Source organism: Pseudoliparis swirei, chromosome 24, assembly GCF_029220125.1.
Source record: "Pseudoliparis swirei isolate HS2019 ecotype Mariana Trench chromosome 24, NWPU_hadal_v1, whole genome shotgun sequence".
Taxonomy (NCBI): domain Eukaryota; kingdom Metazoa; phylum Chordata; class Actinopteri; order Perciformes; family Liparidae; genus Pseudoliparis; species Pseudoliparis swirei.
The window spans coordinates 2,193,752-2,208,682 of record NC_079411.1 but is presented as its reverse complement, the minus strand read 5'-3'; the positions used below and the strand labels follow the sequence as shown (position 1 = coordinate 2,208,682).

Sequence of the window (14,931 nt, the reverse complement as noted above, 5' to 3'; positions counted from 1 at the left end):
GGTGTGTGTCTGCATGCGTGTGTGTGTGTGTCTCTGTGTGTGTGTGTGTGTGTGTGTGTGTGTGTGTCCCAGTGTCTCCAGCATCGATCCAGAGGAACGATGTCTCTCAGAAACAAACTGGTTCAATGTAGCAAAACTCAAAATTGAGTCAGATCATCGTCCCAGAGGACTTCTGACACAGAGTGTAGTTTGCAGTGTGTGTGTGTGTGTGTGTGTGTGTGTGTCAGTTGTGGAGCCACTAATCTTTCTCAGAGCCCAGAGTGACGGAGACACTGAGCGACACGCGGCTCCCGCTTGGATCTCTCTGGCCTCTCGGCGTCAGACACAACGGCGTCGGGTCGTGCCGCTCATCTCGAACGGCTCCATTAAAACATGCAGTAGAACGTCGGGCACAGATCCGACCAATGGGGTGCGACGTACCCGTCCTCCATGCCGGGCTGCAGGTAGAGGTGAGCGTGAACCGGGCGGAGCCTCTGGATGACGTGAATACACAACCTCTGGAACATCTGGAGGACAGACGCACGCGAGAATCTTTCAGTGTGCGACGGCAGGGAGAGGACGCCGCGGCATCAGGTATGAAGACAGAAACTCACCTGTCTGACGATCTGATTGGGGCACTTGATGAGGATCTGCATCGGCCACCAGTTGTCATCGGCCATCCGATCCAGAAACCACTGAAACGGAGGGAAGCGGTGACGTGTGAGGCGTCGCCATGACAACAACAGATACCTGCAAAGGTGCGCGAGCCGCTGTCGAACCTCGCAGGCGGCCTGGCTGTTGTTGAACTGCTTGGTGAGGAGCTCGATCCACTGCAGCATGGTGGGCTGGAGGGGGGGGGGGACAGTCAGTCAGAGGGGCGCCAAACGAGCGGCAATAAAAAGAGGAGCGCGGGCCGTACCTTCTCCTTGGAGTGGATGAAGGTCTCCAGGACGAAGGAGGTGCTGAGCTGCAAAGAAAAGAAGAAAAGAGCATTTACAGGAAAGATTCATGCGGAAGAAATAATACAAGAACACCAGAAGATACACATTGTGTTCTTCTTCATGTACTGGTGTAGGGCGTCTCATCCTGTACTGTGTGCTATTGTTTTATGTGTGTTATTGTTTTTTGTTTGTTATTGTTTTGTTGTTGATTTGGTTTGTTATTGTTTTATGTTTGTTATTGTTATATGTTCAAATATCTAAACAAATTGAAATCACACAAATAAATAAAAAAACAGCAAATCCTCACATTTGAAGATAAAACACTTTTAGCTATTTCTTTGCTATTATTTTGTACGGTTAGCACCGTTAGCTACGGCATGCTGGCTCAGCGGTCGCCATGTTGAGAGCCATTAAGACTCAACTCAAAACTCTTTTAATTGTTGTGTGAAAAGCTTGAATTTCACTATGAAAACAAACGCACACATCTCCCTCATTTTACTTGGTAACGTTTTTTTATTTCTCTAATCTCTGTATATTTATCTGGCTGTGGGCCATCAAATGAAATCTCGTTGTATAACAACAATGACAATAAAACCTCTTCATCTCATCCCTTATCTCTTGACGCTGTGATATTTCTCACCTTGGCGGTCATGAGGGAGACGGCTTTGGGGTCCGGCAGGGTGCTGGGGATGCTGCCGCACAGCTGCCACATGAACCTGAGAAACAAGTCAGCAGTATAAGGAAGAGTGGGAGGAGAGCAGTAACCATGAATCTACTCTGTCAAAGTGAGTACGAGGTTTGATACCCACCCAAAGTACGTGTGTTCAAATATGTTTTTGTCCTGGAGAAACTGCATGTTGTCGTGCCAAATCCACTGAAAGAGACGCGGAACAGTTGTCATTCACACGCAGGTATAAATGTACAGATTCAAAATGTTAAACAAATGTTGTTGCTTATACCTCCAGCAGATCAGGAGAGACGTCGAAGCTGAAGTCCTTCCCGTTCTCCTCCTCCAGCTCCACCCGCTTGTAGAAGAGCATGTAGGCGCTGTGCGTCTGCAGGTTAAAACCATTATTAAACATGAAATATTATTAAACCTCAGAAAAAAAGAAAATGAGAAGAAAAAAATAGCGGGTGAAATCCATCTTCACCTTCTCAAAAGAGAAATCCATGAACTTGTCCGTGACGGAGTCGTAGGTTTTCGTCTGAAAGGGAAAAAAAGAAAAAATGCAATGTCAGCAAAAAATTCAAGAGCGACCCGGTGGGGGCGAAATGTGTTATTTTTCTCTGGGCCGCCGCTCGCACCGTCATTTCTCCTCCGAAGCACTCGGACGCCAGCTGTGCCGAGTCGAAGGGCTTCACCTCGGCGTCGTTGAACAGGTACCTGCGAGAAGAAGAGGAGGCGCCGTTAAAACCAGAGCGACCCAAATCTTTAAGCTCCTCCTCCTCGTCATCGTCTCCTGCGCTCACCACTTGTTGTTCTTGTAGGCGTGCGGGTTGACGATGTCCCTGATGAAGCTGTAGTAATGGCCGCCGTCCGCCGTGCCCGTGTGCACCGTGACGCCGATGAGGTCGTACTCGTAGCTCTCAGTGACCTTCGACTCGCCTTCTTCTCGGAAACCTGCGACGAAACACACGGCTCGGAAAACGAGACGCACAGACAAAAAATATTCGGACGTTTTTTCTCGTATATAGTTTTCCCGTACCCTCTTTGCGCTCCCCTTTGCCCATGAGGAAGTCCTCGGTGTACGGCGTCATGTCGAGGCGCAGCGGGAAGGAGAAGTGGGTGTTGACCTTCTCCTTCATCATCGTCACCATGTTGAAGGTGTACCTCATGGTGTTGAAGCTCAGGATGCGCGGCAGCTTTTTGAAACACGCCCTGCGGGAGGAGAGACGGAGGGAAGTCAGTTAGAGGAGATTATTCTGAGTTATTTGTTATTATTATTTTGTGTTAATATAACAAGAGAGAGCTGCCCGGACCTTTTCTCGGCCCGGACCTTCTTGCCGCACTGGGAGCAGGTGTACATGTTGTCCCCCTCCAGCGTGTCCTTGATGGTCACCTCGTCCAGAGATTCCTGAGTGAAGACGCCAAGAAAGAAAACGTTCACAGCTTTCCCCAGAATGTAACGTTTGAGGACAGCAAGGTTTTTATCAATATTTACGTGGAAGAATTATTCAGATATTTAAGGTAAAAGTATGCAAGTATTACCTGCGAAAAGTACTAAAAGTATTTATTGAGCAGTACAATGTACACGGTCAATGTTTTACTATATATAAATATATTTAAAATAAATATATAAAAAAGATATATATATATATATTTTAAAAAAAGATATATAGAAATATAAACATATATATATATATAAAAAGATGTGTTAAAAATTAATTTTATACAAATATATGTCTATAAATATATTACAAATATGTATAAATAGATCTATAAAAAAATATATAAATATATATACTGTTTTCTGGATTAATATTACTGCTACATTAATGTATATGTTGCATTTTCCTGCTGTAGATGTTTTTAACTCCTTTATAGCCTAGTTTAATCTACATCAATGCATCATGTTCTATACATTCATGTGTGAGAACCTCGTATCTCTAGAAAGAAAAAAACTGTTTTCAGTTTTGTGACGAAGCATTTTCCAGCTGCTCAAGAGGCTTTTTAAAGAGTTTATTAATCTAAAGAAGTGTGAGGAGCTTATTATGAAGGAAACACTTTCATCCTTCACTTCATCGTGAACATCGTCTGGAGATACGAGTTTTACCTGCACAGGAAATAAAACCTGTAACTAGAGACTCACGTAGATGTTCTTCATGTCCGCCACCTGACATCGGACGGTGTAAAACTCCTCCGCCGTCTGGCTGACGTGGTCGCAGTCCTGCAGGAACAAAACGTAAATAGAATAAGGGCAAAGGATCAAAATGACAGGTGTGCTTGAAGGCTTCTTTAAAAAACTAAACCACCCACTTTTTGGGAAAGTAAATCTTAATTATTACTCAATTAAATAAAAATAATCTAAATAATGTCCCCAAACTCACCAGAGAGACGACGTTGTTGGTGATGACGCCTCCGAACAAAGTCTTCACGGTGTTCTTCTGCGAGAACAAAGAAACATTCAATAAACACGGAAATAAATAAACATAAATATGTAATTTTCTAATTTACATATATATATACATATATGTATTTATTAGGGCTGTCAATCGATTAAAAAAAATTAACTAATTAATCGCACATTTTGAAATTCATTAATCGCGATTAAAAGTTGTTTTCTTCTTTTTAAAGACAAAACTTCACACAGAGCTGTGTTTCAAAAAGTGCCAGCGAGGGATTTAATATTGTGGATGATAAATAGTTTCTTCAGTGAAACATCCAGATTAGTCAAAAAAAAGAAGTATATTGAGACCCCCATTGGTCCTGAAACCCGACTGATTCATCCACGAGTTTAAACTGATTTCTGCTCCTTATTTTCGCGGAGAAATAATTGTTTTAAAAACGGAAACAGTGTTAAACCGTCCTGCCGCGGTTTGACACTCGGTTTGAGTGTAAAAACTTCAACGAACACCGGAAGTAAACAAAGTTGCGTTAATTGCGTTACAATATTTTAGTGCGTTAACGCGGCCAAATTAATCGCATAGATTAACGCGTTAACGCTGACAGCCCTAGTATTTATATATATATATAAATACATATATGTGTATATATACTCAGAACTCAATCACGACGTCTCGTTTACCAGCTCCTGCGACATCTCCTCGATCTTGGTGATGAGGTCGGTGAAGAACTCCGTCATGTCCTTCTGCTCCCCGGTGTTGAGCGGCTGCTTGTCCATGGTGTACGTCTTGCAGAACGGACGGGGGTTGTACGCTTTCCTCTCGCTCTCCTGAATGGGGCGGTGTGCAAAGTGAGAGTTTAGCCCACGTGGTGAAGAAGAAGAAGAAGAAAAAGTAGTAGTGCAAGGAGGAGGAAGAAGAAGAAGTACAAGGAAGAAGAAGAAGTACAAGGAAGAAGAAGTACAAGGAAGAAGAAGAAGACGTTTTGTCAAGAGCTGTGTGGACCTCAAACTCACCATGAGGTACGTGAACATCTTCTGCAGCTCCAGCAGCGTGGTCTTGTGTTTGATGTCCTCAGCGTACTGCACACACACACACACACTATGAGATCTTAAACTCCTTCCTGCGGTTGCTCTGCCCTCCGTTTTGTCTTGCAGGCGCTCACCTTGGCCGTGAAGACGGCCTGGCGGGCCTCGGGGATCATGTAGAGCTGCTGGATGGTGGAGGCCAGGTAGCAGGTGGCCCCCAGGTTGGTGAGGCCCACGAAGCGGCACTCGGCCCGCACGTCGTCGTGGGGCCAGTAGTCCCACTTGTACGGGGCGTGAGAGGCTGGAGGAGGAAGAGCAGGTAAATACACCGAATTTACTCCGACATCAAATGCATTTTTACAATGCTGACGACTATGGTCTAATGCTGTGTGATCATCATAATAATAATAATGCATTCTATTTTTATAAAGAGCTTTTCAAGGTACTGTGTATAATTTTCACTGCATTCTTTCCCAAACGTTCTGATATGGAAATTGGGGGTTCCCGAGTCCTCACCCTGCATGTGCTGCGACATCACCCAGTTGTGCAGCAGCCGGTAGTTCTCCACCGAGCCCTTCACCGTCTCCACCAGCAGGTCGTAGGCGGCGGCGCGGGCGGCGTGCGACTTGCACTTGGGCTGCGCGCGGTCGGCCAGGCTGGGCAGCAGGAACAGGAGGTTGTGCACGTCGCGCAGGAACTCCTGACCCTCGCGGGAGAACTTGAAGGGCGGCTTGTGCTTCAGGACGCTGGTGGCGAGGCGCAGGAGGCCCGTCAGCCCGTCGTCCTCGATGGCGCCGTCCTGCTGGTCCAGGATCTCACGGCTGGAGGAGGGAGGAGAGATGAGGGAGATGGAAGGAGAGAGGAAATAGGAGGAAGGAGAAAGTACAGAGTAGGAAGGAGAAAGAAGAAAGGAGAGAGGAGGAAGGAGAGAGGAGGAAGGAGAAAGGAGACGTGTGTGTGTGTGTGTGTGTGTCTGACCTCCGGATGCAGTCGGCGAGGTGGCGTGCGAGGGCGTCCAGGTCCAGCAGGGTGGTCTGCATGGAGCCGGCCAGCGACAGAGAGGGAGAGACCTTCTGTGAGTTCAAACAGACCGACACTAGCAACGGCTCGTCGACACCACGACGCCCCCTGCTGGTAGCCAGCGGTACTGCGGCCGGGCCGTCCCTCACCTGACCCGCGTCCTTCACGTGGATGTTGTCCTTCACGTGGATGTTGTCGGTGAGCTTGCACAGCAGCCAGAAGTATTCCTTACAGCCCATCCTCAGCAGGGGCTCCTCCTCGTAGTCCTCCACCTGCGGGACGCCGGCAACATCACTTGTAACCACAGCAACGCACACAACAGTGTGTCTCTGTGTGTGAGTGTGTGTGTGTGTGTGTCCCAGTGTCTCCAGCATCGATCCAGAGGAACGATGTCTCTCAGAAACAAACTGGTTCAATGTAGCAAAACTCAAAATTGAGTCAGATCATCGTCCCAGAGGACTTCTGACACAGAGTGTAGTTTGCAGTGTGTGTGTGTGTGTGTGTGTGTGTGTGTGACCCACCCTGAGTGGCTTGAGGGCCTGTGCGTCCGGCAGGAACTTGAGCAGCGTGGAGGCGGCGAGCAGCAGGAAGGACCTGTTGATGGACTCGCCGCCCTCCAGACCCGACAGCGACAGCTTGTAGAGGCCGTTGCACGCCTCGTGTCTCACAGCCGGCTGAGAACAACAGCAACAACAACATGTCAAATTGATTAAAAAAGAAAAGAACTTAAAAAAATGTATAATTAATATATATATATATATACACACACATAAAAATAAATAGATATATAGAAAATACATTTAAAAAATGAATAATAATATTATATATATATACAAATAATAATATATATATATATAACATATAAATAATAATATATATATAAAAATAATAATACATTTTTTTTAAATAAATAAAAATATATGTATTCATATGAAATATACAAGATGTTGTTCATTTGAATTTCAAAGGCTTTTTAAAGCACAGATTTTTTTTCTCTTCTCAGACTTTAAGTGAGAAGAGAAAGGTCAGGGCTGAAGTGAACTCTGGATACCAATCCCAATAAAATCCAATATCCCTCTAATATCATATGTTCTATATTAAACGGAGGCCGGCTCACCTCGGGTACCAGCAGGGTGAGTTTCTTCAGCCAGTCGTGGAGGTGGTCGCTGTCGGCCAGACTGGATTTCACCGTGGAGGAGCAGTGAGCCCAGCTCACCAGCAGCCACATGGAGTAGTGAGTCACTGGGGGGAATAAACGGGTTTTACTTCTGTTGTTCTCATTTATTGTTGATGTTTCTTTATCTTATGTGTTTATAAGAGTTCTCACCCTCATGACGAGACCTGTGGTCCGACTGAGCCTTCAGAACTCTGCAGACGGGAAAAGACAAAACGTGTAAATTATTATACCTCGTGCATTGTAATATCTGAAGACCGGGTGGGGGGGGGCGTGTTCTGTACTCGCCTGTGTGCGAGGTTGTCGTACGTGTAGGCCACGTTGATCAGGCGCTGGATGAGGTTGGTGCCCTGGACGAGGCTGAGGAACACCTGGGAGAACCGAGAGAGAGAGAGCGAGAGAGAGAGAGAGAGAGAGAGAGAGACACTCAGAATAAAATCACCTCCGGCGATCGGCCGAGTCGACCGCACCCGACGGGACGCTTACCTCCGTCAGCCGGGGGATGTGCAGGCCTTTGCCGTGCTCCACGGTGGACTTGCGGGATTTGCCCGCCCACGCCCTCTTGCGCTGGCTGTCGGCGAGGCCGGACCAGGAGAAGACGTCGTGGTAGGCCAGGTCCAGGTCCGCGGGGTCCACGGCGAACTGGCAGATCAGCTTCAGCAGGCAGGCCAGGCAGTCCAGCAGCCACTGAGGAGAGAGGAGAGGTTCACGAGACGGACCAATCAAACGACTCGTTCCATCTGGACTCAAAACGGGGAGGCGGCCTCTCCCTCTCTCTCTCTCACCACAGTCCAGGACTCCTGGTCTTTGGGCTCCAGGATGCCCGAGTTAAAGATCTCCAGGAGCAGCTGGAGGCCTCCAGACGACACAAACTGGAGGGCAGGAAGAGGAAGAAAAGACTCTAACTACATCTACTGTGTGTTGTTGTGATTAAATGGACATCTATAAATAGTTATATTTGAAAGAAGATGAAAAGTCCGATGTGCCGGTCGTACCTTGCAGCTCCAGGTGTTCTTGCTGTTCTCGATCTGATCCTCACTGGAGTCGTCGGAGTCGGGGTACAGGTCGCTGTAGCTGCCCTGGAGACACAAACAAACACGCAGCTTTACAAACGAGCGCAGAGCCGAACGCCTCGGGGTCCGTGTGCTCGTTTCTATACGCCAAGCTGACGATATTAAATACGAGTATCGATGGGAGGTTGTTCCAGTACGTGTTGCTTCGAGCTGAGATGTTCTCTTGTGACAGAAGCGTGTTGCTCACCGTGGATTCCCGGTGGATGCGTCGGTTGGGTTTCCCCAGAGACTCGATGATCTCCAGAGCGTACAACAGCTTGTGGGGGCTTTTGATCCTCAGCAGCTCCTTCCAGCAAAGACCCTCCCCATTCTGCACACACGTTCAGTAATTCAGCATAACAGAAGGAATGCATAGATCCTGAGACGAGGGCTATATACAAATAAACACGGTGTTACTTTAATACTGTTGCATAGCGCCTGACCCGCCCAGTGGGCGCACTCAAGAGGCATTTTGAGAGATAAGACCAATATGACATAAGAACCATCCATGTAGATGACATCATCGTCATGGTTCCCACAGGAAGCCCTTTTGGAAGTGGGGAGGTATCGAGTTTGTGGAGCCATAATAAGGAACTTTTGATTTTTAAAAACAGGGATCAGATGTTGCATCTTAGGCTCAGTTCCTCTTTGTGATGGGCGTGGCTGAGTCTCTCTCTCTCTCTCCCTCTCCCCCCGAGGTGACTGACCGTGTCATCCGAGATGTTCTGGAAGGCCTGAAGCATCTTGGGACATGTAGGCAGCAGCATCAGCAGCTCCCAAACCCGGCGGGACAGGTTCTCCGCGTGCAGGTGAAGCTCCTCGCACCGCGCATTCTGGATGGAACAACAAGTTGTCATCATCTTTTTTTTCCTTCACAATAAAAGTCGCTCCTGCATCCCGCGACAAAGCGCCACGCCCACCTCGGGGTTGTCCTGGACCTTCTCCGTGTTGGGGCCGGGCGGCTTGAAGCAGGCGAGCATCTCCAGCAGGTCGAATAGCGTGGGGAGGTGTGGCTCCTGCAGGAGCAGCAGCATGGGGATGTGCTCCTTCTGGGGGGGGGGCAGGCAGGAGGCCGGCAGCTGGACGCCCTCGCCCTTCCTCTCCCTGCGCGGAGCTCCCAGAGACACGAACACCATCTGGGGAGAGACACAGACACACACACACACACACACACAGGACATTAGGTTTCAGAGTTCTTACACATTTTGACCAATGGATTTCCAGGACTTTTCCAGGACTTTAAATAAAAATGTCCATGACCAAACTGAAATCTCGGTATGAACATGAAAAATTTAGAAAATGTTGCGTATTGAGAGCGTACGCCGGCTTATATTTTGAGCGTCTTTCTTTAAAAAACGTATAAAGTATTTCAAACTCGGTGTAAATGAACATGTTATTATAACAAATTTCAATGACTTTTCCAAAACTTTTACAATTTAAGTTTTTTTCCATGACTTTTCCAGGCCTGGAAATGACCATTTTTAAAATTCCATGACTTTTCCAGGTTTTCCATGACCGTACGAACCCCGAGGTGCGATCAGTCTTCGGCATCCAATGAAAATAGCGTGCTGAAAGAAACCGGGCGGTCACCTGCATGTCTTTGAAGCCGAGCTCGTGCAGCGTCTTCTCGTCGTAGTCGGTCGTCAGCTCGTGGCCGGAGGAGATCATGCGGACCGGTCCCATCAAGCCTCCTGCAGGAGACGACACAGACGTCACACACCAGCTCACTGAGGACGTGGAGAGAGGGGAAGCTGCTGACGATCTACACACACGTGTTTGTTCGACAACAAAAACAACGACGAGAGGATCTGAGGGAGCTGACCTGGGAAGTCCGCCGCCTGCCGGCCGCTCTGGCCGAACTCCTGCAGCTGTGCCTGCTGGTTCATCTGCTCCTTCTGCAGGTTCTCGTACCAGTGGGTCACCTCCGCCCGCAGGTCTGCCACCTGGTCGCTGGGGTACATCTCGATCGTCATCTGCAGGTGAGAAATCAAATAGCTCACACTACTGATTGAACAGTAGAAAAATATATTTAAAAAAACGTTTTTTACAACCAGTAAATGGAAGTGATCATATTGGGACTGTGGAGGAGTGACGTAGAGACGCTGTGTACACCTCTGGTCGAGACCTGTCAATCACCTTGTAGCCCCGCCCCTAAAGCGTCCCCTGCTTCATGGTCTGTGTGACTCTAAATGACCATAAAGTACTAAATGATGACATCATGCTGTATAGAAGAAGACTTGAAACTAGAGACTAAGACATAAACTCATGTTTACAATGTTTACTGAGGGAATACATCAAGAGAAGTAGAGTCACTATAGAGACTTCTATACAACCAGAGGAGCCCCCTGGTGGTCAGGAGAGAGAATGCAGCTTTAACACATGAAGCATAGACTTCTAGACAACCAGAGGAGTCGCCCCCTGGTGGACATTCAATATAATACAAGTTTAAGGAACTTTTCAGAACCGAAGGTTGCATGCCAGGCTTGTACACCGTAATGGTTCCTGTGTGGATGTGTAGGTGTAGATGGAGGTGTAGATGGAGGTGTATCACCTTGTCGGGGAGGCCGGCCGGCTGGCAGACGATCCTGAGCGGCAGCGACTGCTTGTCGCTCAGCGCCTTCAGGTGGCTGCTGATCCCCGTGCCCTCGATCTGCCACTGACGCAGGTGGTACGCAAACCTGCCAGGGACAGGAGGCCGTGAGGGTCGAGGCGCGTACAAAACAACACACGCGCGGTTCTAGTCGACCGTCCTTACCGGCGCCGAAAGGCCTCCAGGTGCGTCTTGAGCATGAGGAGCCCCCGCTCGATGCTCGTCAGGCTGGAGTGCGCGTCCTTCTCCAGGTTGGCCGAGGCCATCAGGAGACTCTCCATGCACTTCCTGATGAACTCCTGCTCCTTCTCCAGGCCCGTCTTACCAGCTGGAGGCGCACACAAGGACACTTTGAATTTACCATTAAATATGGTCCCCTAACACACACACACACACACGCCTACTCTCCCAGGCGTACGTGACGGAGGGAAACCAACCGTTGATGTAGTAGGAGTTGATGTACTGGATGGCGGCGCGGCTGATGTCGGCCGACTGAGCTCTCAGAGCTATGCCCCACAGCTGGTCCATCCCACACAGCTGGAGACACACACACACACACACCTTTAATCTCCTCAGTCTACAGACTAGTCCAAACAACCAAATAAACAACGTTTCTTCTCCTCTGTTGTGCAGCTTCAGAGGAGTGTGTGTACCTCACAGCTGGAGGCGTTGTCCAGCGAGCTGGTGGCGAGGCGGGCCAAGTTACAGAGGTGTTGGAAGAGGTTCAGGCCGGTCATGCTGATGGTCTCCGGCTTCAGCTGGGGCATCTGAAGACACACAGTTACATTAAACACACACACACACACTAGTGTGTCGCTCCTGGATGAAGCACTCTCATCATGACCACAGACAAACTGCATTTGAAGCGCTCTACTGCAGATGAGTGACAGCTTGGTAAACTGCACCCCCCCCTCCCCCCCTCACCTTCTCCAGGAACAGGTGCTTGTACGTCTCCATGCCCATTGCATGCTGATCCTTGCTGCGGACCTGATTGAGGAACCAGTGCAGCGCGTCGTCGTAGCACTCGGCGTCCTCCACCAGGCAGTGCCACAGGATGTCCACCTGCTCCAGACTCAGTCCTGGGACACACAACACACACAATTACACACACACAACACACACACACAGCGGGAGCTTTGTCCTCAGCCGGCAGCTCGGGTTGCATAACGAGGTCCATGACGGCAGCGTTCCCCGAGAGAGAAACCAAACACGCTTCAATAGTTCATTTCCTGAGGACGCTTCTCTGCAGACTCGTTTCTGTACATCTAAATAAAAAAAATCACTCCACTTTACATCCCGGGATAAAAGCTTTAAAGCAAATTCAACTATTGTTAAGCTTTCAACTCTCTTGAGCATATATATAGGAAACCTGCAAAGACTTGAAACGCACGTGTTGCATTCACTAACATCAGTGGATTTTAAAGATATAATTATTATTATTAGAGGAGATTGGACATTGCATCTGTAGTTGTACGCTGTAATGTTGTTGTTTTTTAGCATAAAAGTATCTTTAGTGTCAAACTATTTGCTTAAACGTCTTTTCTTTTGTCCAGAATGAGGATTTATTGGCCAAATATAAGCAGCTGAATCTTACTGAAGTGGTCCGGAGAGCCCAGAGTGGAGAAGACGCAGGTGAGGAACTGCAGACGGACCTGGACCTCCGCGCTGTGGCTGTAACTGCATCGACACACAAACACACACACACACACAACCATATTCAACTGAAGTCCACGAGGGTCGTACACACACACGTGTTTGCGTCGCTGCTCTTACAGGGCGAACTTGTGCCGGTGCTCTCGGACTTCCTGGATGTAGTGCTGCAGGTTGTCGAAGAACAGCGTCATCATGTGCAGCTCCTTCTCCGCCCACCTGACGGAGCCGAAAGAGAAGAGAGGACCACACACACACACGCACACGCACACACTCGTGAAACAAGACGCTTTCCTTCTCATTTCCATTTAACATATATATATATATATATATGTACATCTCAAACACACTACAGCATTTAACTCACATGGTGATCCAGTGGGTGTCGTAACTGGAGCCAAACTGCTGAAAAGTGCCGAAAAGTTTGGGGAGAAGACGCAAAGAAACCACAACAGACCTGAGAGGACGAGAGAAAAGAGATTCAAGAAAACAGTGAGAGTTTTCTGGTTAAAAATCTGACCAATGTGTTCGGGGTGGGCTGTGTGTGTGTGTGTGTGTGTGGGGTCACTCTTACCTGTGGTGGGCCAGGTTGTCAAGGCAACCCTCGATGAAGCGCATGCGGATCTGCCGGTCGGTGAACCAACAGACGAGCGAACACAAGAGCTTCTCCGCCTCGTTGATCAGACCTTCAGAGAGATGAATCTACAAGACACACACACACACACACATGAGGTCACACAAGGTCATTCAGTTTCCTTTTTATTCATATTTTAGTTTCCTTTAGCTGTTGCTGCTTTTACTTCGTGGTCACGTGAATACGTCTTGTAATAATAAATTAAATATCCAGCGTGCGTTAGGGTAGAAATCATAACCCCTATTATTCTGGTCAGTAAAAAGATCACGACTAATTGGCCCGATTCTGCATGTTCGACATTTTAAAGTTAAAAGCGTCAATCCGCTGCACCGTGAGGTGTTGTGCTCTCGTCAACACTTTCATCATGAATCCATTGGTTGTGTAAAATGTCAACGGTTATGACGCAGCAAAAACATTCAAAAAAAGGACCGCGGTAATCAAGATAAGGTCCTGGTTTTGAGGCGGTCGGCTGGGTTATAAAGCGACATCCACACGTGAGCTTTTGCTCAGTGTCTACGAAGCAACTGCTGCCTTCTCGAAGCCCCGGAAACAAAGACAACACTGCCGGCGTTGTATTTTGAAAACCCCCGGAGTTTGCTCTTGAGCCTGGTCGGGCTTCGCTGACTTTCTGAAACCGAGGACACGACTGTACACGCCCTTAAACACGTGACCCTCGAAGGAAGCAGAGAGAGAAGATGGAGGCGTTCAGAGTCCTACCGCGTCCTCGTCCTGCACCAGGTCCCACAGCAGCGTGTTCCCCTTCTTGCAGACGTTGTCCAGGTTGATGTCGGTCACCGCGTGGCCGCCGGAGTACTGGTGCTTATGGACCGCCGGACCTGCGGAGACGTAGAGCGCTGACAACGTGAGTTCCTCCGGTACCTCTGAGAAGTCGACCGCGCCGCACGCATTCGCCGCGAGTCGAAGACCCGCCGGCCTCGAGCGCGACTCACCTTGCACCAGGTGCTCGTGGTAGATGGAGGCCAGGTTGGGGAGGTGCTGCTGCAGGTGGGAGCTGAGCTCGGCGTGCGAGTTGATCTGGACCAGCTCCTCCTCGCAGCCCGACTCCTCGCCGTCAAAGTCGGCCATGTTCTTCTCGGACTTGGCGCTGACCTGGGAGCTGCTGCAGCTCACGTCGTCGGCGCTCAGCATGTCCTCCACCGTGGGGCTGAAGGAGGGGGCGGGGTTTATATTAAAAACATTTAAGCCGGCTGCGTCGCAGCAGCGTTTGTTTACGTGATTTTAGATTTTTTTTTAAAAGCAACATTATCATTCCAGTCTTAAAAAAAGCCAACTGTAGCGCCTTACCCTTCGTGGTGGTGATGGTGGTGATGCTGGGGGCCGATGAAGCGGCGGCAGTTGAAGAGCTCGTTGCCCATGGCGTCGCCCAGGAAGTCCCCGGGCAGCGGCAGGCACGGAGGCTCCTGGGGCCCCTGGACCATCTGCGAGGGCCCGATGTCCGCCTGCTGCTGCTGCTGAGGCTCCGCCCCCTCGGGCCGGGTGGTGGACATAGATGCAGAACAGGCGTCCAACATCCTCATCCGGCTCTCCAACGTCGCCGACGTAACCATGACGGCGGAGGTCTCCGGGTTGAAGGGGAGCACCTTGGGCTTGGCCCCGCCCCCTGAGCCCTCGCCGAGCGCCTCCTCCGCCTTCCTCTTCCTGGATTCCGTCTGCTCCTTCTGCTGCCCGCCCTCGGCGGCCGACCGGCTGCCCTTGTCGTCTTCGTCGTCATCGTCTTCGTCGTCGTCGTCCTCGTCGTCATCGTCTTCCTCGTCGTCCTCGTCGTCCTCCTCCTCCTCT

At 49.2% G+C, this 14,931-nt stretch overlaps 1 protein-coding gene across 1 annotated transcript in view; it reads right to left on the bottom strand.

Annotated features, from left to right (window-relative positions):
* The window catches only part of usp34 (ubiquitin specific peptidase 34), a 29,503-nt gene that overhangs the window by 13,429 nt on the left and 1,143 nt on the right, over window positions 1-14,931 (bottom strand). Inside the window, exons 2-45 of the mRNA XM_056408672.1 lie at window positions 14,437-14,929; window positions 14,082-14,296; window positions 13,849-13,967; window positions 13,072-13,199; window positions 12,865-12,954; window positions 12,621-12,716; window positions 12,442-12,524; window positions 11,772-11,926; window positions 11,501-11,614; window positions 11,285-11,384; window positions 11,013-11,175; window positions 10,809-10,935; window positions 10,080-10,230; window positions 9,848-9,948; window positions 9,178-9,393; window positions 8,965-9,090; window positions 8,466-8,588; window positions 8,201-8,284; window positions 7,991-8,077; window positions 7,692-7,892; window positions 7,494-7,576; window positions 7,359-7,399; window positions 7,149-7,273; window positions 6,553-6,705; window positions 6,181-6,303; window positions 5,990-6,084; window positions 5,528-5,832; window positions 5,149-5,312; window positions 5,000-5,065; window positions 4,667-4,813; window positions 3,969-4,025; window positions 3,731-3,808; window positions 2,901-2,995; window positions 2,627-2,799; window positions 2,391-2,541; window positions 2,226-2,304; window positions 2,072-2,125; window positions 1,880-1,975; window positions 1,730-1,794; window positions 1,561-1,636; window positions 899-946; window positions 759-824; window positions 594-674; window positions 421-506 (exon numbers count right to left, since the gene is read on the bottom strand). Coding sequence (XP_056264647.1) covers window positions 421-506; window positions 594-674; window positions 759-824; window positions 899-946; window positions 1,561-1,636; window positions 1,730-1,794; window positions 1,880-1,975; window positions 2,072-2,125; window positions 2,226-2,304; window positions 2,391-2,541; window positions 2,627-2,799; window positions 2,901-2,995; window positions 3,731-3,808; window positions 3,969-4,025; window positions 4,667-4,813; window positions 5,000-5,065; window positions 5,149-5,312; window positions 5,528-5,832; window positions 5,990-6,084; window positions 6,181-6,303; window positions 6,553-6,705; window positions 7,149-7,273; window positions 7,359-7,399; window positions 7,494-7,576; window positions 7,692-7,892; window positions 7,991-8,077; window positions 8,201-8,284; window positions 8,466-8,588; window positions 8,965-9,090; window positions 9,178-9,393; window positions 9,848-9,948; window positions 10,080-10,230; window positions 10,809-10,935; window positions 11,013-11,175; window positions 11,285-11,384; window positions 11,501-11,614; window positions 11,772-11,926; window positions 12,442-12,524; window positions 12,621-12,716; window positions 12,865-12,954; window positions 13,072-13,199; window positions 13,849-13,967; window positions 14,082-14,296; window positions 14,437-14,929 — 5,479 coding nt within the window. The remainder of the gene's footprint in view (window positions 1-420; window positions 507-593; window positions 675-758; window positions 825-898; window positions 947-1,560; window positions 1,637-1,729; window positions 1,795-1,879; window positions 1,976-2,071; window positions 2,126-2,225; window positions 2,305-2,390; window positions 2,542-2,626; window positions 2,800-2,900; window positions 2,996-3,730; window positions 3,809-3,968; window positions 4,026-4,666; window positions 4,814-4,999; window positions 5,066-5,148; window positions 5,313-5,527; window positions 5,833-5,989; window positions 6,085-6,180; window positions 6,304-6,552; window positions 6,706-7,148; window positions 7,274-7,358; window positions 7,400-7,493; window positions 7,577-7,691; window positions 7,893-7,990; window positions 8,078-8,200; window positions 8,285-8,465; window positions 8,589-8,964; window positions 9,091-9,177; window positions 9,394-9,847; window positions 9,949-10,079; window positions 10,231-10,808; window positions 10,936-11,012; window positions 11,176-11,284; window positions 11,385-11,500; window positions 11,615-11,771; window positions 11,927-12,441; window positions 12,525-12,620; window positions 12,717-12,864; window positions 12,955-13,071; window positions 13,200-13,848; window positions 13,968-14,081; window positions 14,297-14,436; window positions 14,930-14,931) is intronic.